General features: G+C 41.5%; 1 protein-coding gene across 1 annotated transcript in view; it reads left to right on the top strand.

Annotated features, from left to right (window-relative positions):
* Window positions 1–13,378: 13,378 nt before the first annotated feature.
* Window positions 13,379–22,565, top strand: part of LOC133623007 (microprocessor complex subunit DGCR8-like) — a 33,830-nt gene continuing 24,643 nt past the window's right edge. The window contains exons 1-3 of the mRNA XM_061985893.2: window positions 13,379–13,546; window positions 17,909–18,848; window positions 21,601–21,763. Of these exons, the coding sequence (XP_061841877.1) occupies window positions 18,168–18,848; window positions 21,601–21,763 (844 nt within the window). The 5' untranslated portion in view covers window positions 13,379–13,546; window positions 17,909–18,167. The remainder of the gene's footprint in view (window positions 13,547–17,908; window positions 18,849–21,600; window positions 21,764–22,565) is intronic.

Below are 22,565 nucleotides of genomic sequence, written 5' to 3'. Positions count from 1 at the left end.
TAACAATGTAAACATTTCAACAAAAGTAAAAGTATTGCTTATTTGCTAAAATGTGCAAAAATAAAGATAAACATCCAATACAAAAAAGTGCAAAACAAAATATTCTGTAACAGTGTAAACATTTCAACAAAAGTAAAAGTATTGCTTATTTTGCTTAATAACACAACAATGATAGTATGATTAAAGTGAAAGTTAATTGTTCGTTTGTACATAGTATATGTAACTGTTAATGTTGTAAAAGGTATTTGCACAACTAATTAACGTTAGCGTTTGTGACACGTCTTGTGCCGTGGGGTTCTTTCAGAACCGACAGACTGAACGCCAGTCTCTCTTCCCTCTCTCTCTGCTGCTCCCCTTTTCTTCAGCAAGAGGAGATTGGATGATCGTGCCCAGGTGCGCGGATCGCGCACCTGGGCACGATTGCGGCGTCGCTCCCGGCGCGCGCCGCTCGCTCGCCGGTCCCGCCTCTCCACAGCGTTAAAGAGGAGCGCGTCTTTGTAAACACTGAACAGGCACGCCAAACGCACCTCTCAGAGCGAAACGGTGCTTTAGTTTATGAATTTACAACGAAGATACAAATGACACATTCATGTTTTTGTGTAATGATGACAATGTATACTCACGTGGACGATTGACTAGTTGATGGTGATGGCAAGAACGCTGTCGGGTGTTTTCTTTTCAAATGTTCGTTCATAGCCGTTGTGCTGCTATTATAGGCCATTTCCGCTCGACACAGTGTGCATACAACAACATTATTAGGCCGTTTATTGAAATACTCCCACACTTTTGATGACTTTTGGCGTGCTTTTTCCCCTCGCTCGCACCGTCTGCTTTGCGATCCGCCATGACAGTAGTGTGACGTAAATAATCGACGCACAAAAATGGCGTCGACGTATTTACGTAACCGATGATGACGACTACGTCGACGCGTCGTTTCAGCCTTAAACACAGCGAAATATAAACGTGAAGGGTTAAAAAAAACAAAAAAACATCTACAATCTGATACATCTGATACATCACTAAGATTTAGAACTTTCTTGTAAAAATCTCCTTCCGCATCTGTCCCTGACACCCACATTTCAGGCTCTGGAAACACTCTGTGGAAACGCTCCCCACCCACACTGCTTGGTGCCTCGTCTGACCTGCTGTGACGCAGATTACCATAGTAACTAGTAGGGTTCTATGGTATACGGGTATTAGTGTAGTACTGCGATACTAATGAATCATATTCGGTACCATACCGCCTCTGAAAAGTATACCAGTCCGCCACACCCTAAGATTTTTGCTTAAAATAAAGCGAATAATGCAATTTTTTCTGGTCCCCTTTATTTAGAAAAGTTTTGAAAAGTACCTAAATAATATTGGTATCAGGACAACACTAGTCACTAAAATATCATGCAAAAGCGCACATTCCAAGCATTGATATACTTAGTATAGTTGAAGACTTACGGTCATTAGAAAACATGACTGCACATCATAATGGCAGCTACACTTTACATCTTAAACATCTAAAAAATCAGTGACGTGCAATCACTAGAGGCAGGTGAGGCGGGGCCTCACCTGCCATCATGGAAAGACAAAAAATGTAAAAAGCAAAAAAATTAATTAAATTGTTATATATATGCAGTGATTATACTATAAAGTTATTTTCCATTTAGTTTCACCAGTTTTAGATTATTTTTATTCAAAATCGCTGAATTTTCACATTTGCCGTTCAAATACTGAGAAGAGACGGTGCGGTGAACAGCAGCCAGTTGAGGCACGTCACTCAGTGCCTCAACATGGACGGACTCGGCTAACTGCTGGCCTGCTGTGCAGTGAGACTGTATTGCTATATGAATTATATTATACATTTCCATAGTTTAGTTAGCTGAGGTATATAATGTACAGTGTATTTTGTCAACAACTGTATGTGTGTAACGTATTTCTTGTGCTGAGCGATCATAAAACGGCTGCAAAAGACGCACTGGCTGAGGCTCCAGTAGCCCCGCCTTCTGCACCCCCGCCGTAGAATTGTTATATCAACTAAAGCCCACACTTAAACTTGTGCAAGATTGAATCTATTTAAAAAAGTTATTTCATAAGAAGCCAAAAAGTGCAAAAACAATAATGTTGGTGTTGGAGGAGTTGTGAATGACTGCAGGGCCACAACATTAGGTACACCTGCAGACTGCAGGTGTATCTAATTCACAACTCCTCCAACATGAACATTATTGTTTTTGCACTTTTTGGCTTCTTGTTAAATAACTTTTGTAACCTATTTTTATGGGCTTTCCTATTTGTGATGTTAAGTTCCTGTTATGCGCTGTTATACAGTATATGCCTTGAGCTCTTATTTTGAAGGCGCCAAGAGCGGAAGTGATGACATGTTGTAGTGGAGCGGAGGTTTTTGAAAGAAGGTAAATAAAGTGGTCCTCGTGTAAACTGGAGCCTCCGTGTTTGTTATTTTGTAGTTTCATACAGTATAGGCGACATTTATAAACCCTCGGTTACACTTTTTTAAATAGATTCAATCTTGCACGTGGAAAGTTTAAGTGAGGGCTTTAGTTGATATAACACACTCGTCAGGGGGTTCATTAATCCAGCACAACAGCGGCGAATGGACTTTATTTATAAGTAATGGTAAGACCATAATAACGTTTTTTTTATTAAATGTGCTTTTTTGTGTGCTACAGTTTGTATGTGTAAAGTTAAAGTTAAGTTAAAGTACCAATGATTGTCTCACACACACACTAGGTGTAATGAAATTTGTCCTCTGCATTTGACCCATCCCTCGATCACCACCTGGGAGGTGAGGGGAGCAGTGGGCAGCAGCGGCGCCGCGCCCGGGAATAATTTTTGGTGATTTAACCCCCAATTCCAAGCCTTGATGCTGAGTGCCAAGCAGGGAAGAATGCTGGTATGAGCTTTTAAACATAACCCGTTAACTGCTGCCAATCAAATGGTGAATAAGATACTCTTTAGGGTTCATATGTTTGTAAATCTGACTGTGATGAAGTCAGTGCCTCACCAGCCATCAACCTCACCGCACGTCACTGTAAAAAATTATATTTGGTAATGTCCGGCGGACCAGATTGAAAAGCTTAACGGGCCACATGTGGCCCCCGGGCCTTCATTTGCCCAGGTCTGGGTTAGTGCATGTGCCTCACAATACGAAGGTCCTGAGTAGTCGTGAGTTCAATCCCGGGCTCGGGATCTTTCTGTGTGGAGTTTGCATGTTCTCCCCGTGACTGCGTGGGTTCCCTCCGGGTACTCCGGCTTCCTCCCACCTCCAAAGACATGCACCTGGGGATAGGCTCCTCCCACCTCCATAGGGATAGGTTGATTGGCAACACTAAATGGTCCCTAGTGTGTGAATGTTGTCTGTCTGTCTGTGTTGGCCCTGTGATGAGGTGGTGACTTGTCCAGGGTGTACACCGCCTTCCCCCCCGAATGCAGCTGAGATACGCTCCAGCGCCCCCCGCGACCCCAAAGGGAATAAGCGGTAGAAAATGGATGGATGGAATACTCAACATCTTCATTTAGAATATATACAGAATATACTCAAGTACCTACTGCCATCTAGTGTACATAGTTTTTTTTTCATTCTAGAACAAAAACATCTTATAATAACCTGCTTATTAATTTTTTATAATGTCAGGTTTTCATTTAAAATTATTTCAAATCAAATCAAATCAACTTTATTTATAAAGCACATTTAAAATTTACCACAGGGGTAGCCAAAGTGCTGTACAATGAGCAGGTTAAAAGATAAAACGAGTACCGAGCAAACACAACACAACACAAACAGAACATGATAAAAAATAAATAATTAAAATAGAATTAATAAAAACATAAAAACATAAAAACAGGATCACAGCAGGTGTATTATGGGGCGCCATTGCAGGATGGATATCATTCAGTGTTAAAAGCCATGGAATAAAAGTATGTTTTTAAGAGAGATTTAAAAACAGGAAGAGAGGAGGCTTGTCTAACACTCAGGGGTAGGTCGTTCCAGAGCTTGGGAGCAGCAACGGCGAAAGCTCTGTCACCTCTAAGCTTCAGCCTTGTGTCAGGGACCGTCAACAGCAGCTGATCGGCTGATCTTAAGGATCGGGTGGGGCAGTAAGGCTGAAGGAGGTCGGAGAGATAGGTTGGCGCGAGGTTGTTTAGACATTTAAAAACAAATAAAAGGAGTTTAAAATGTATTCGGTAACGCACAGGGAGCCAGTGAAGGGACGCTAAAATAGGGGTGATGTGCTCACGTCTGCGGGTCTGTGTTAGCAGACGAGCAGCAGAGTTCTGCACGAGCTGCAGGCGGGCGAGGGAGGCCTGGCTAATGCCAACATACAGGGCATTACAGTAATCAAGACGAGTCGAGATAAAAGCGTGGATTAATTTCTCAAGATCATGTCTTGATAAAAGCGGTTTTACTTTCGCTATTTGGCGTAATTGATAAAAGCTTTTTTGAACGACGCTGCTGATTTGTTTTTCGAATTTAAAATCTGAGTCAAACTTTACCCCCAGGTTTGTGACAGAGTCGCTGAGATACGGGGTCAGAGTGCCGAGGTCAACGTTGGGGGAGGGAGAGCGACTTGGACCGAACAACATAACTTCTGTTTTGTCTTCATTTAGGCTCAGGAAGTTAGCTGAAAGCCAGACTTTGATGTCGTGCAGGCAGTCAATAAGACTTTGAACCGTGTTATTTTGTGCCATGGGAAAATAAATCTGGCAATCATCGGCATAAAAATGAAATGCAATACTGTACTTCCTAAAAATAGAACCAAGGGGGAGAAGGTAAAGCGCAAATAAAATTGGGGCAAGGATTGAACCCTGGGGGACCCCATGTGGTAAAGGAGCTGTGGACGACATAAAACTGTCTACTTTTACACAAAAACTCCTGTCGGTTAGGTACGACCGGAACCAGTTGAGGGCGGCGCCCTTAATGCCCACACAGTTCTCAAGACGAGTGATTAAGGTGGCGTGGTCGACAGTGTCGAACGCAGCAGACAGATCTAAAAGCACCAGGACAACATATTTACCAGAATCAGTGGACAGGAGGATATCGTTAAAAACTTTTAGAAGCGCTGACTCTGTGCTGTGGAGGGCTTTAAAACCGGACTGGAACAGCTCAGTGATACCATTATCCTCTAAGAAGGGCAGCAACTGACTGTAGACAACCTTCTCTAATATTTTGGAAATGTATGGAAGATTAGAGATAGGTCTGAAGTTAGAGAGGAGAGAGGGGTCGAGGCTGGGTTTTTTAAGTAGAGGTCGTACCACTGCATGTTTAAACTCTACTGGAACTATTCCAGAAGAGAGGCTACTATTGATAATGTTAAGGACACTTGATCCAATAGTAGCAAGTACCTCCTTAAACAGGCGAGGTGGGAGGGCATCTGCAGGAGAACCAGAGGGCTTCATATGACTAACTGTGTCACTTAAAAAAGAAAAGGACACCGGCTCAAACTGATGGAAAACAGAAGAGAAATGCAGGGGAACAGAAGGGTCATATGAAGGCTGAGATAGACTGGCTCTAGTTGACACAATTTTGTCAGTGAAAAAATGGAGACAATTTTCACAGAATTCAAAAGAAGCATCAAAACCAGCAGATTTGGGAGCATCAATGACAGTGTTAATAGTTTTAAACAGAACTCTGGGGTTGTTACAGTTAGAAGATATAATCTGAGATAGATATATATTCATTTCTGCTTTTACAGTCATCTGAAAGGAAAACAGGCTTTCTTTAAAAATGGCAAAGGACACATGCAGCCTGTCTTTTTTCCATTTTCTCTCTGCTCTTCTACATACGCGCCTGGCAGCCCGAGTGACGTCATTCAACCAGGGTTGAGGCGTGGCTTTAGCGCGGCGGCATTTGAAAGGCGCGATCGTGTCCAGTGTTTGTGAACAGATAGAGTTGAACCCAGAAACCAACTCTTCAGTATTCAGACACACAGATGCTGCAGAATTATCATCACAAAGAGTCAAAAAAATAGAGGAGAACCGAGCAGGAGACGAAGAATTAAACATGCGAGAGCGTTGGGGCGGTGCGCACAATTTAACTGGACACTGCGTGGGAATATCAAACAGGATCGGCATGTGATCAGAGAACACAGCGTCGCAAATGTCCAAATTAAAAACACACAAACCATACGAGAGCACTAAATCGAGTGTATGCCCGCGTTCATGTGTAGAACCACACACAGACTGTACAAAGTTAAATGAGTCGATTATATTCAGGAAGCTCCTGGAAAGCGGCTCATCTGGACAGCAGGTGTGAATATTAAAATCACCCACAATAAGGACACGATCATATTTGGGCAGGATTTCAGCCAGAAATTCAGAAAAGTCAGTTATAAAGTCTTTGTGGTACTTGGGTGGTCGATAGATGACGGCACACAGGACGACATCAGAAAGACCCAGTTCAAACATGCACAGTTCGAAGCTTGAAAAGGAGGATTGTAGGCGGATCTGACGGCATTTAAAGTCATTTTTAAAAACGACTGCTAATCCTCCTCCTTTTCGACCGGACGGCCGTGGGGAATTAAAGTAGGAACACTCCGGAGGCAGAAGTTCATTAAGAGGGGCGGACTCACCGGCTCTCAGCCATGTCTCCGTCACACAGAGGAAGTCCAGTCCGCGGGAAGTGAAGAAATCCTTCAGGATAAAAGTTTTGTTTGTCAAAGATCTTGCGTTCACAAGACCGAACCTGGCGGGGGCCAGCACGTCCAAGGCCGCAATTAATCCGGGTGGGGCCCGACACACAGCCCGCAGGTGGCGGTGATCCACCCCGCGCCTCCGGGGGCGGGGACAGCAGGAGCGACGACGGCAAGCTTCTTCCTCCAAACCAACGATAGGAACCAGCCAGGAGCCGATCGGATCGAGCGAGCGTGGGTGCAGGAGGAGACCGGATACCGCACCATTCATCCTTCGGGGAGCCACGGGAAGCCGGGCCAGGAGTGCCCTAACTTTCACCAGCTGGCCGCCACGTTTACCGCGGCGCCGGAGACGCTTCCGCCGGGGGAGAGGAGCCAGGGGGCGGGAAAGGAAGGCAGGAATCCGGCCAGGTGAAAAAGCTGACTGGGACGTCGAAAAACCAACGTCGAAGTTGATCATATCAGTGGGAGAGGGGCAAAGATCCAACAGTGTTTGGCGGTCATACACAAGCAGTGAGCTGACAGAGACGAAAATAGACGCAAAAAACACAAAAACGAACAGAGCTGACAGCGAGAGACGGCAGGCCAAAGCACATACTGGCGCCATCTTGCATCGGGGCGTGGCCAATTCCTTATATTTGTATGATTGTAGTTTGCGGTGGTGTAGACATGTACTGAAATTAATTGACAACTGTCTTAATATGTTGGGTACTATGCATTGCCATCAAATCAAAATATAAAATTAAAAAATACTTTAAATGAACTATTGGTGTGAATATAGTCAAGTGAGACATAACTGCATGATAATTGTACAGGCCTATATAGGAAATGTATCATTGTAAATTACACTCATTTTCCTATTGTTGACCAGTATTGGATTGGTCTTTCATGTAGAAATAGTACATCCCTGGCATCTGTTCATTTTGGTTTGGACACCCCTCTTGAAATGTCACAGAAAAACAACCTTTTATTAGGCAAATAATTCCCCAGCATTTAGTATAGCTACTACTAGGGGGGGATAGTGAACAACAACTTGTAATACAAAACCCAAAACCAGTAAAGTTGGCACAATTCGTAAATAAAAACAGAATACAATGATTTGCAAATCCTTTTCAATTTATATTCAATTGAATAGACTGCAAAGACAAGATATTTAATGTTCGAACTGAGAAACTTAAATTTGTTGTGCAAATAATCATTAACTTAGAATTTAATGGCAGCAACACATTGCAAAAATGTTGGCACTGGTGCATTTTTACCACTGTGTACATGGCCTTTCCTTTTAACAACACCCAGTAAACATTTGGGAACTGAGGAGACACATTTTTTAAGCTTTTCAGGTGGAATTCTTTCCCATTCTTGCTTGATGTACAGCTTAAATTGTTCAACAGTGGTATTTTAGGCTTCATAATGCGCCACACATTTTCAATGGGAGACAGGTCTGGACTACAGGCAGGCCAGTCTAGTACCCGCACTCTTTTACTATGAAGCCACGCTGTTGTAACACGTGGCTTGGCATTGTCTTGCTGAAATAAGCAGGGGCGTCCATGATAACATATGTTGCTCCAAAACCTGTATGTACCTTTCAGCATTAATGGTGCCTTCACAGATGTGTAAGTTACCCATGTCTTGGGCACTAATACACCCCCATACCATCACACCTTCAACTCTCACCGGATCGGTTCCCAGCCGAGTGTTCAGCGGCTGGAATGAGGATCAGCGTCTCCAAATCTGAGGCCATGGTTCTCAGCAGGAAACCGATGGTTTGTACAGTCCAGGTAGAGAACAAGACTCTGTCCCAGGTGGAGGAGTTTAAGTATCTTGGGGGTCTTGTTCACAGAGTGAGGGAAAGATGGAGAAGGAAATCAGCCGGAGAATGGGAGCAGCTGGGGCAGCGTTGCGGTCTCTCTGCCGCACTGTTGTGACCAAACGAGAGCTGAGCCAGAAGGCAACAGGTCGGGTATTGAGAAACTTACATTTATGAATATAAAACTTAGCCAATAGTATAATAAGGTTGCAAAGGTAAAATTCATTTTCAAATTTGTTTTATTTCAGTGTAAATCCAAATAGCACATCTTTTTTTTTTTAAAAAGCACAAATTTGTCATGAATCCAGGATGAAGAACTCGACACCATAAACATCTTATAAGTAGACGGAGCATTGGCTGCTGTGACGCGAGAAATTCAGCCGCCATCTTGAAGTGGTGATGAGGAGCCGGCGAGCAGCCTAAACTGACAGTTGACAGGCAGAAAACAAAGATGCTAAACTGACAGTTGACAGGTAGAAAACAAAGATGCTAAACTGACAGTTGACAGGTAGAAAAAGAAGATGCTAAACTGACAGTTGACAGGTAGAAAAAGAAGATGCTAAACTGACAGTTGACAGGTAGAAAACAAAGATGCTAAACTGACAGTTGACAGGCAGAAAACAAAGATGCTAAACTGACAGTTGACAGGCAGAAAACAAAGATGCTAAACTGACAGTTGACCGGTAGAAAACAAAGATGCTAAACTGACAGTTGACAGGCAGAAAACAAAGATGCTAAACTGACAGTTGACAGGCAGAAAACAAAGATGCTAAACTGACAGTTGACAGGCAGAAAACAAAGATGCTAAACTGACAGTTGACGGGCAGAAAACAAAGATGCTAAACTGACAGTTGACAGGCAGAAAACAAAGATGCTAAACTGACAGTTGACAGGCAGAAAACAAAGATGCTAAACTGACAGTTGACAGGTAGAAAACAAAGATGCTAAACTGACAGTTGACAGGTAGAAAACAAAGATGCTAAACTGACAGTTGACCGGTAGAAAACAACGATGCTAAACTGACAGTCGGCAGGTAGAAAACAAAGATGCTAAACTGACAGTCGACAGGTAGAAAACAAAGATGCTAAACTGACAGTTGACCGGTAGAAAACAACGATGCTAAACTGACAGTTGACAGGCAGAAAACAAAGATGCTAAACTGACAGTTGACAGGTAGAAAACAAAGATGCTAAACTGACAGTTGACAGGTAGAAAACAAAGATGCTAAACTGACAGTTGACAGGCAGAAAACAAAGATGCCGGGCTGGTGTTCAGCTTTTTCCTGCTCAAATAAGCGGACTGTTGAAAATAGGAATCGGGGGATTACTTTTCACAAGTAAGATTTAACATTAACGTACTATTGGTTGTATGTTGTGAAAAGAATATTACCACAGAGTTGAGAAGGAGCAAAGATCTTCAATAGTACTGAAATGGTAGCCGCTAGCAAACAAGAGTATGACCATAATAGAATTGCTTGTCAATGAAATTAATTAAATTATTTTGTCAGAATCCACCAGAATGCTTCATTTGAATGTGAAAATCACAAAGAAATCTTCTGGGGTAGGATGACCCCCCTACAGGGGTTTGGTTTACAAACTTTCAGCCCCACCTAAAACAAAATTCACAAGTCACCACTGATTATGATGCATTCTCATTTTAGGCAGAGTATAAGACAATACTTTCTTAACAGTATAATTGTAACCAGGAATAAGTCTTCAAGTAACAATATTCAAATACTAACATTGTTGGGTAAGACAGAATTTGGTTTTATTCTGAATCCAGTGAAACAGATTGGTGGTTTTAGCTGGTATAAAGACTTTCAGGTGTTTATATATGTTTATGTTTAAGTATTTGGCAGTCGCTTTTATCCAAATTTAATACATATAAAACAATCACTGTAAACATGATCATTTAAGGGAAGAATGTAATAGAAAATATCAATACAAAGTGTCAAGACAGAATAAACTCTCTGCTGCTGCAGCAACAGAGATACAGTCTATAAGATATATAGATATCTAATGTATTCATACATTGTTTATGTAACCTAATCATATTGTTTCTTCAACTTAAAAATAGCTGACCGTTTGTTTCCCCCTTCTCTGGGATTATATTCCCAGTTTTGATCTCGAACGTCTGGTCAATTAGACTTAGACTTCCTTTTTATTGTCATTCAAATTTGAATTTTGCAGTACAGATAAGAACAAAATTTCGTTACATCAGCTCATGGTAGTGCAGGATACAAAAGCAATAAGGTGCATATATAAATAAATAACTAAAAAGGTTACTGTACAGATAAATATATTGCACTTTTTCACATGCATCCACGTTTATGGATGTATGTTATATTGTCTTTTTTATTCCAGCAAGTGAATCCATTTTGGGATTATTATGATGCGTTCAAGAGTCTTATGGCCTGAGGGAAGAAGCTGTTACAGAACCTGGAGGTTCTGCTTCGGAGGCTGCGGAACCTCTTTCTAGAGTCCAGCAGTGAAAACAGTCCTTGGTGGGGGTGGGGTGAGTCTTTGCAGATTTTCTGAGCCCTGGTCAGGCAGCGGCTTTTTGCGACCTTCTGGATAGGAGGAAGAGGAGTTCTGATGATCTTTTCCGCCGTCCTCACCACTCTCTGCAGAGACTTCCAGTCTGAGGCACTGCAGGCTCCAGTACAGACAGAGATGCTATTGGTCAGCAGGCTCTCTATAGTGCCTTTGTAGAATGTGCTGGGAGCTGTGCTCTTTTCATCCGACGCAAAAAGTGCATGCGCTGCTGAGCTCTTTTTACCAGAGCTCCGGTGTGTAGGGGCCAGGTTATATTGTCAGTTATCTGCACCCCCAGGAACTTGGTGCTGCTTACTTATAGCATATAAGAATATTATATTACTGTTAAGCAAACTATGAATAATAAAACACGCCAAAACATGTGTCCTTTATCATAGCTACACGTATGACAAAATAACGCGTGAAAATAAGTGGTATTCAGCAGAGGTGTGGACTCGAGTCACATGACTTGGACTCGAGTCAGACTCGAGTCATGAATTTGATGACTTTAGACTCGACTTGACAAAATGTAAAAAGACTTGCAACTCGACTTAGACTTTAACATCAATGACTTGTGACTTCACTTGGACTTGAGCCTTTTGAATTGACATGACTTGGTACTTTCCCCAAAACCCAAAGATGAAAAAGTTATTCGGGAGCGCTCCGTATTTTTCATTGTGTACTTGTCTATCAGCGTTGCGTGTGTCAGCTGGTGTGGTCTCAGTACAACAGCCAATCAAATTAGATCTACTTTGTTTTCATCACACAGCATTCATCCAATCAAATTGCAGGACAACCAACGAAGAAGACATGTCCAAACCACACGCCAGTGAACAAAAAATGATACCTAAAATAATTTTGTTTGGGTATAAAAATTACGAGGTGGTCAACACAAAACGGTTTGCAGTATGCAACACATGCGGTTCGAAAATTACTGATGGAGAGGCAACAACTTCCAACTTCGTCCGGCATTTGAAGTTGCACAAAGAACGGTAAGTTTTGAATGTAAGATAACGTTTATTGGCTAAGTAACGTGACTTTTATTTGCAGTGTAGTTAAATCAGTGAGGCTGTAAACTCACTGCTAACGTTATAACGTTATTGCAAACACGGGAATCTGTTGCAGTTCACTACCTTATTCATACTTTTTGTTCAGTGATTTTTTTTAAGCAGGGTTAGTCAATACATCACACGTAACGTTAGACGGCGGTCAGCAGCACCGCGTATTTTAGCCACCTAAAAAAAGACAAAAATAGTAAAATAAAGGTCAGTTAAAATGTATACTATATTATGAATATGTGTACCGTTTTAGCTAGCTTTCTGACATACTGTTGGTTGTTTACCTCAGTGGTCTCCAACCACCGGGCCGCGGCCCGGTACTGGTCCGTGGATCGATTGGTATCGGGCCGCACAAGAAATAATTTTTTCTTTTTTTCTTTTTTTAATTAAATCAACATAAAAAACACAAGATACACTTACAAGTAGTGCACCAACCCAAAACAACTCTCTCCCCCCTTTTGTTCTGGGCATTGAACATGAAGACTCTTCCTTCACTGTTCCGAGTGGCCATGAGAGTCTTGGCAGTGCCTGCCTCCAGTGCTCCAGTGGAGCGAGTTTTCAGCCATGGTGGCATCATACTACGCCCCCATCGTGCACAAATGACTGACAGACTCTTGGCTAATTTGGTCTTTTGCAAATGCAATGCAGCATAGGGCCCTGACATATAAAAAGTACAACTTTTTTGTTATGTTCACGTATATGTCATGTTTTTTCAATGTTAACACTTTTGTACAAATAAGTACATTTGCACTTTATTTTTCAATGTGTTTGTTCTGTAAAGGAATGAGTTAATGTTTAAAATGACTGGTTAATAGTGCTATTATAAAGTGCAATGTCAGCACAATTTTCTTTCCTGCAATTTAAAATGCACTTGTTTTAATAAATAAATACAGCGTTTGAAAAGCATACACAATCTGTGTTAATATATTAGTCTGTGGTTAAAAGGACTTGAAAGGACTCGAAACTCAAAATGCAGGACTTAGGACTTGACTTGAGACTTTCCAGTCTTGACTTTGGACTTGACTCGGGGCTTGCCTGTCTTGACTCGGGACTTGACTCGGACTTGAGGGCAAAGACTTGAGACTTACTTGTGACTTGCAAAACAATGACTTGGTCCCACCTCTGGTATTCAGTGAGGTAAAAGTTCATTGCTCCTGCCAAATGAATTGCACTGAGTGGAGCGGATCACCACTCCAAGATGGCGGCCCCGCGTCTCGTCAGCTCCAGTAGGCAGTAGCGCTCGACGCTGCGTACCCTTATAAGAATGTCTATGTGTGGCGGTGCCATGACTGGCCCTGAACGTCACATTTGACTGACAGCTTCCTTAACCAATCAGCAAGAAGCCGGTGGTGAGAGGCGGAGCCTGTGTCGAGGCTTCGCGGTTGTCTGGTCTCGCACTGTTTCAAGATGGCGGCACCGCAAACGAGGCAGGGACGCGGTGTGAGTTTTATATAATGCAGATAGAAACGGTGCACCGCATTCAACAAGACGCCTCTTGTGTTATATGTATTGGTGAGTATTTTACGCTCGTTCCCACTTAAACACGTCGAGGTTAGGCACTGTTGTGATGAAACTCGACTAGGGCATAGCCACTTAGCATTGACGCTACTGATAGCGCGGCCCTCTATGTGCTTCATTACAGAAATATTAGTCCATTTGGAGTGTTAGTAAGACTATTAGTAGTATTTCGCAGCTATACAGTGTATTGAATAGGTTGTACCACCGATTTATCCTCTGCATTTGACTTGTTCCACCCCTTGGGAGGTGAGGGGAGCAGTGAGCAGCAGCGGTGGCTGCGCTCGGGAATCGTTTTGGTGATTTAACCCCCAATTCCAACCCTTGATGCTGAGTGTAAAGCAGGGAAGTAGTAAGTCCCATTTTTTTTTAGTCTTTGGTAGGGCTGGGCGATATGGCTTTTTATTAATATCCCAAGATATCCAAGGAATTGAGAATGCCAATCAGCAGTGTTCAAACGCTGATTAAGAAGTGGAAAATTTCAGCCACAACTGCCGGGAAAATTGTTCGAGTTGCAAAGAAAAATCCACAAATAACTTCAGCTAAAATACAGGACTCTCTGAAAAATTGTGGTTTCAAGATGCACAATAAGGAGGCACTTGAAGAAAAATGGGCTGCATGGTCGAGGGCTGCAGCAACGCACCTCCTTTATATGACATCTCCCTTTTTTAACTTTTGTTTTTCTTTCCTTGTAAACAAAACAAAATGACACTGTATATGTGTTGTCTGTCTAATTATGAATAATGCAGACGAGGCGTGTCGGCTGAGTTCTTGACGTTTACTTTCACAGCGTGCTCAAAACCTCATTCTTAGCTGCCGGCGTGGCGACATGCAACAACACTTTTCGGGGCTACCGCACATGCTCGTCACTCCCGTTGCATGCTGGGTAGTGTAGTTGTTATATTCCCTAGCTCAGGGGGCGGCAACCTTTACCAGTCAAAGAGCCATTTTGACCCGTTTCACAAAATAAAGAAAACAATGGGAGCCACAAAACTCTTTTGAAACTTAAAATGAAATAACACTGCATACAACGTTTTTTTTTGCTTTGTGTTATGTATAAACCAGGGATCTCAGACACGCGGCCCGCACCTTAATATGAAAATGTAATGTTAGTGCGGCCCGCGAGTTTTATATGAATGCCGCTTGACAGCGTCACACTTGCCAACCCTCCCAATTTTTCCGGGAGACTCCCGAATTTCAGAGCAACTATTCTCTCGAAAGTCTGCTGATTTTCACCCAAACAACAATAATAAGAGCGTGCTATGATGGCACTGCTTTTAGCGCCCTCTACAAACTGTACAGACAGCTTGCCAGCCCAGTCACATGTTGTATGCGACTTCTGCAGACACACATAAGTGACTGCAAGGCATACTTGTTCTACAGCCATACAGGTCACACTGAGGGTGCCCGTTTAAAAAACTTTAACACTCTTACTAATAATGCGCCACACTGTGAACCCACACCAAACAAGAATGACAAACACATTTCGGGAGAACATCCGCACCGTAACAGAACAAATACCCAGAATCCCATGCATCCCTAACTCTTCCGGGCTACATTATACACCCCTGCTACCACCAAACCACCCCCTCCGTGCGTCGGTTGAGGTGGGCGGGGTTTGGTGGTAGCGGGGGTGTATAATGTAGCCCGGAAGAGTTAGGGATGCATGGGATTCTGGGTAATTATTCTGTTATGTTTATGTTGTGTTACAGTGCAGATGTTCTCCCGAAATGTGTTTGTCATTCTTGTTTGGTGTGGGTTCACAGTGTGGCGCATTTTAGTAAGAGTGTTAAAGTTGTTTATATCACAACCCTCAGTGTAACCTGGATGGCTGTTGATCAAGTATGCCTTGCAGTCACTAACGTGTGTAAGCAGAGGCCGCATACTACATGTGACCGGGCCGGCACGCAGATAGCAGCATGGTGTAAAAGCGGACGCGACAACATGTTGTAGAGGACGTTAAAGGCAGTGCCATCACGGCACGCCCTCAATATTGTTGTCCGGGTAAAAATCGGAGAATGTTAGCCCCGGGAGAGGCACTGGAATCCGGAAACCTCCCGATAAAATCGGGGCGGGGGGTCGGCAAGTATGCAGCTGAGCCGCATCAGAGTGATCAAAGAGCCACATGCGGCTCCGGAGCCGCGGGTTGCAGACCCCTGCCCTAGCTCATAACATCACATCTTTCCCCTTATAAAGAAATAATGTTAACTCAATAAAGTGTATTTCTTTTCTTAGCTTTAACTTTTCATTTTTTGGCATTGTAACCACATTTGCAAACAACTTTTCTCTTCATAGAATTTTCTTTCAAAAAAGAAATAAAGTGCAAAAATGTCAAAGCATCATAACAAACAGTTATGTCAAATAGCAGCAGAAGTGCACTTTTTGGAGAGCTGTATTATTTTCAGTTTTTATTATTATTTATACACCTATAGTGATCATAGAGACAGGTTGTTTTTGTGTTACTGTATGTATTTGTTTTTCTGAAAAATCCCACTTAATATACTTTGGGTAACAACAGTCAATATTTTTTTTTTTTTTTTTTTTTTAGGGGGGTAAAAGTCTATATTTATTTATTTATTAGATTTTATTTTTTTCTTATATAATAAAAGTGAGCTTTTGTTAAACCAAATATTGTGTTTTTTTCCATATACAACAACCTATCTGGACTCGATAAGAGAATCGATAAGGAATCGGTTCGATAAGAGCAGGGGTGCTCATTACGTCGATCGCGAGCTACCGGTCGATCTCGGAGGATGTGTCAGTCCATCACCAGCCAGGCATTAAAAAAATAGTCCTAAAAATGAGCGATCATAAATCTTCACTATGACGTCACTTTCGTCACTTGATTGACATTCACGGCACCCGAGGGTCTTCTGAGATGACGCTGGCTGCTGCCAGCTCATTAAAATTACCGACTGGAAGGCGAGAAACACTTTATTTCAACAGACTCTGGCGCCGTACCTGTCGTCAAAACTACAAAGACCGACTGCACAGTTGCACAGTTGCGCTAACAAAACAAGAGTCTCAGAAAGCTGGCGTGCACAAGCTAGCAAGCTACGGAGTTTGCCGACAATGTATTTCTTGTAAAGTGTATACAAAGGAGTACGGAAGCTGGATAAATAAGATGCCAAAAACCAACCACTTTCATGTGGTATTGAATAGAAAGGAGGACTTTTTTTCTCCTCCATTCGAAAATGCGGACCTTATCAGCACTACTGTCTGATTCCAATCAATGCAAGTCATCAGAATCAGGTAATACACCAACTTATATTCTTGTCTTCATGAAAGAAAGGAATCTATACGTGTTAAACATTCTGTATTGTCATTAAAGACCTTTAATTTATTAACAATATTAACTATATGTGTTAAACATGCTTGCATTATCTTTAAACACCTTTAACTTATTAACAATATTAACTATATGTGTTAAACATGCTTGTATTATCATTAAACACCTTTAATTTATTAACAATATTAACTATATGTGTTAAACATGCTTGCATTATCATTAAACACCTTTAACTTGTTAACAATATTAACTATATGTGTTAAACATGCTTGTATTATCATTAAACACCTTTAACTTGTTAACAATATTAACTATATGTATTAAACATACTTGTATTATCATTAAACACCTTTAATTTATTAACAATATTAACTGTATTTGTTAAACAGGCTTGCATTATCATTAAACACCTTTAACTTGTTAACAAAAACATATATTTCATATATACCGGTAAGTAAATATAAATTATATATATGAATGATGTAGATCACCACGACTTGATCAATTGAAAAGTAGCTCGGCTGCAGAAAAAGTGTGAGCACCCCTGCTGTATATATTTGTTTTTCTGAAAAATCCAACTTAATATACTTTGGGTAACAACAGTCAATATTTATTTATTTTATTTTTTTTAGGGGAGTTACAGTCAATATTTATTAATTTATTAGTTTTTTTTTCTTATATAATAAAAGTGAGCTTTTGTTAAACCAAATATTGTGTGTTTTTTTCCATACACAACAACCTATCTGCACTCGATAAGAGAATCAATAAGGAATCGGTTCGATAAGAGGATTCGATAATAGGCTCGAACTCGATCATTTCTTATCAAACATCATCCCTACCCATTATCTCCCTGCTTGGCACTCAGCATCAAGGGTTGGAATTGGGGGTTAAATCACCAAAATGATTCCCGGGCGCGGCCACCCTCACCTCCCAGGTGGTGAACAAGGGGATGGGTCGAATGCAGAGGTTTATTTCACCACACCTAGTGTGTGTGTGACAATCATTGCTACTCTAACTTTATATTTGAGAAGGCATGCTTGCTGACGTCTGCTCCAATCTTTTTTCCCTAGCTGCCAGAGGACTCCACAGGAGGACGTCGCCTAGGTTTTCACATTAGACTGAATGCATTGTGATTTCCAATAATTGAGACAGTGATTCTGAAAGCTGTCTACATTAATGAAAAGAACAATGTAGTCAGCTTAGCCTGTCCATCTCTGATACAAGCCCTATTCTGGAATGTGCTTCTGCATGCATTCTGGTTGTGTCGTCAGGGTATAGTGTGAGCTAATTTATACGATTTTTGAAAAGGTTTGAATTCCACATAAGAAAATGGAGCTAGATGACGTTCTACCCCCTCTCCCTTTGGAGCCCCCCAATGATTTTGGCCAAACTGAGGGCCAAGCACCTCCACCACCTCCCCTGCAAACGTCCAGTGACGCAGAGGTAATGGACGTTAGCTCTGGTGGTGATGGATACATATGCACCCCAGGGGAAGGGGACATCGAACCACCGCAGCCCCTCGACATTGGCACAGTTGCTTTCTGTAGCCAGCCCTCGAACGAGGTCACTTACAACCCGCCGTGCCCCAAAACGGGCCGCCACGCGCCCCCCGTCAACAAGTTTCTTCCAAACCTCAAGCTGCTTCGAGACGTTAAGATTCGCGTCAGCTTCACCGAAAGCAGCAGTAGCAAAGACAGGAAGGTTTTATATACAGGCGAAGGGCAAGAGCGGCGTGCCGACGACGCTTTAGAAAACCTCAATGGTGAGTTGGATTTCTCAAGTGATCAGGAGGTCGCTGAGGGTAGCTCGGCAATGGCATTCGGAGCGAGTATGGTTGAGGAAGCGCAGGTAGACCATGAGGACAAAGTAGAGTACGCTGTCCTAGATGAGTTGGATGACCTCTATGAGAATTTTGTCAATAATGAAGATGGAGAGAATGGCGGTTTTAAATCTGAGGTCATAATTCAGCAAGAGCAAGCAGATGATGAGGCCATGGCTTTCTCGTATGAGGTATGTCTGCTCTATTTCCTTCCCGTGTTTGTCAGTATGTTTCCTCTTAAATACAGCACACACAGGGCCTGATTTACTACATGTTTGAGTGTACCGTATTTTTCGGAGTTTAAAATATATAGTCAATATACCACAGTTTCATTTTATTGATCATAAAAAATAAAGATAACTACCGTATTTTTCGGACTATAAGTCGCAGTTTTTTTCATAGTTAAGCCGGGCGTGCGACTTATACTCAGGAGCTACTTATGTGTGAAATTATTAACACATTAGCGTAAAATATCAAATAATATTATTTATCTCATTCACGTAAGAGACTAGACGTATAAGATTTCATGGGATTTAGCGATTAGGAGTGACAGATTGTTTGGTAAACGTATAGCATGTTCTATATGTTATAGTTATTTGAATGACTCTTACCATAATATGTTACGTTAACATACCAGTTGGTTATTTATGCCTCATATAACGTACACTTCCTCAGAACATACAAATCCTTTATTTATTGAATCAAAGATACTGAAATTCTACGACATAGTGAATTTGCAAACAGCTAAAATTATACACAAAGCAAACTATAACCTGCTACCCAAGAATATACAACAATTCTTCTCAAAAAAAGAGGAGAAATATAATCTTAGAGAGAAATGTAATTTAAAACATTTGTATGCACGTACAACGCTTAAGACCTTCAGTATATCAGTATGTGTAATTAAATGATGGAATGGATTAAGCAAAGCAATCAAACAATGTACTAATATGATTCACTTCAAGAAACTCTTCAAACTTAAAGTGTTTACAAAGTACAAAGAAGAACAACCATGATAAACATTCTGAATTTATTTAATTCATCCATTCTTTCACTCTCAAAATAATCTTACTTATCTCATCATATGAAATATGACTTACCGTATTTTCCGCACCATAAGCCGCCCTGGGTTATAAGCCGCGCCTTCAATGAACGGCATATTTCAAAACTTTGTCCACCTATAAGCCGCCCCGTGTTATAAGCCGCATCTAACTGCGCTAAAGGAATGTCAAAAAAACAGTCAGATAGGTCAGTCAAACTTTAATAATATATTAAAAACCAGCGTGATGTGGGCGCGCATGGAGTCGTATATCAACATGGACGGAGCTGCGTGAAAAAAGCCACCCGGCCTCTTCGCGTAAACTTACCTTAACCACTCGCTCATCTTTTCTTCATCCATCCATCCCTTCGAGTTAGCTTTTATGATGACGCCGGCTGGAAAGGTCTCTTTTGGCAAGGTCTTCCTTTTGAATATCACCATGGGTGGAAGTTTCTGGCCATTAGCATGGCAAGCTAGAACCACAGTGAAGGATGACTTCTCATTCCCTGTGGTGCGAATATTCACCGTACGTGCTCCCGTTGTATCCACAGTGCGGTTCACAGGAATATCAAAAGTCAGTGGAACCTCGTCCATGTTGATAATGTTCTCTGGCCGGATCTTTTTTTCAGCTATCTTGTTTTTACAATATGCACGGAAAGTAGCCAGCTTTTCTTGAAAGTCTTTAGGCAGTTGCTGTGAAATAGTAGTCCGTGTGCGGATGGAGAGATTGCGTCTTTTCATGAACCGGAAACCTGTCGCTTAGTAGGAGCCATTTTGTGGTCTTTACAGATGTAAACACACAAAGGAAATGAAACGTAATATCCGCGCGCTTCTTCTTCTTCTACGCGGGCGGGTGGTTGCTTACAGTAGAAGAAGAAGCGCTTCCTGTTCTATGGGGGCGGGTGCTTACCTTGGCGGTTGCTTGCGTAGAAGAAGAAGCACTTCCTCTTCTACGGGGAAAAAAGATGGCGGCTGTTTACCGTAGTTGCGAGACCGAAACTTTATGAAAATTAATCTTAATATTAATCCATATATAAAGCGCACCGGGTTATAAGCCGCACTGTCAGCTTTTGAGTAAATTTGTGGTTTTTAGGTGCGGCTAATAGTGCGGAAAATACGGTACTTCACCAATTATTATTTATTTATTTATTTTTATTGTGATTACTTATGGAGTATATTGTGAATAAATTGAGAACAGGAAATGAACTAAAGTTTTGGCAACTGTTATGTAAAAGAAAAGGGGTAGGATTAAATAAGCTCTGCTTCTTCCTACTCCTTTTCGAACATGTTGAAAAGAGAAACTGGAAATTGTGATGTATCATGTTGTATGCTTGCATGTTCGAAATAAACTCAAACTCAACTCAACTCAACTCAACTTCTCTGTGAGCGCTTTGAGTATCTAATAATAGAAAAGCGCGATATAAAATCTAATCCATTATTAATATTATTATTATACAAGTCACAATAGCAATCTTGGAGAGAAAAATCGCAATTAGTTTTTTTGCAGTTTTTCAGGCCACCGCCGAGTTTGTAATTTGGCAGCAATTAGCACAGGCGTGCAGTTTATTCAGCAACAACTGGCTGCTATAAAAATTCAAATGGAAAGTGATGATAAAAATAAAGTGTGGGCCCATACATATTGTAATGTAAATTTCAACATGCACAGGTTGGAAAGTAAATGAGATGATTGTGGTATGGCATGTGTAAAAATGTCGGTGTGACGTGACAAAGTAAAGAAAAGGTTTAGCCCATACGTTGGTGCTATTTTCTGTATTTCCAGGCAGTAAATGTAGAGTGTGTTCTGTCTTCATGATTTTAATTGATGATGATTGTTGTTGGAATATTTTTCTTCACCCTGATGCTTTTGACCCATCTTTCTACCAACCTTAACGTTCCGCTTCCAGGAGGAGTTTGACAATGATGTCGATGCCTTGTTGGAGGAGGGAATGCCAGTCCCAAAAAAGATGCGTCTGGCAGAAGACAAGAATGCTGGTGACAGTGATCACCAGTCAGATGAAGAAGGTGGTGTTCAGCCCATGATGACCAAAATTAAAACTGTCCTTAAAAGTAAGTGCAGATATAAAATTATCTTTACATGTATACAGTCATTTATTGTATCACATGACTTTTCAAAATATGGGTCTTAACTAGGGCTGGGCAATTTTAAGGCCATATTGCGATACACAATTATAATGATTCTATGTGTCTACATTAAAACATTCTTCTTCATACTGCATTAATATATGCTACTTTAAAACTTTCATGCAAAGAAAGAAATCACAACTAAAAAAAATCCCTATTTTTTTCATACGGTGTTGATCTGGAAATGTTTGCCTTGGCATTTTGATGGTGTGGCACCGAATGGAGATGTTGACATGCGGAGTAAGCACTCTTCATTCTCTAGCAGGTGACTTTTCAAATGATGCTACATATTAGCGGTAATGCTACTTTTTATAGTAATGCTTTTGCCCCACACTTGACAAATTACAGTTGTCTGTTCGACATATTCCCGCTTGAAGCCAAACCACCGCCAGACGATGGACACCCTGCTGTTTTTTGGGGGAATTAATTATTCATTTGTTACCAGATTCGCACCTTCTCTCTCTCGTATTACCACTCGCACGGCTGCGCTAGCATCACAGCTAACGTTACCCATACTGCTACCTTTTTGCTGCGCAAGGGCATATACGTATGTGACGTGTGTAAGAAGGTGCGCTTGTCTGTCTGTGAGAAGGAGACACAGGAAAGAGCAAGGAGAGCCTGTAGTGTAACGCCAGCAGCTAAAAGCAACTGCGTGAGAAAGTATATTCTCGAATATCACGATATAGTCATTTTCTATATCGCACAGAGACAACCCTGCGATATATCG

This window comes from Nerophis lumbriciformis, linkage group LG12 (assembly GCF_033978685.3).
Source record: "Nerophis lumbriciformis linkage group LG12, RoL_Nlum_v2.1, whole genome shotgun sequence".
Taxonomy (NCBI): Eukaryota; Metazoa; Chordata; class Actinopteri; order Syngnathiformes; family Syngnathidae; genus Nerophis; species Nerophis lumbriciformis.
The sequence above is the reverse complement of the archived record's forward strand: the minus strand, read 5'-3'. Positions and strand labels throughout refer to the sequence as shown.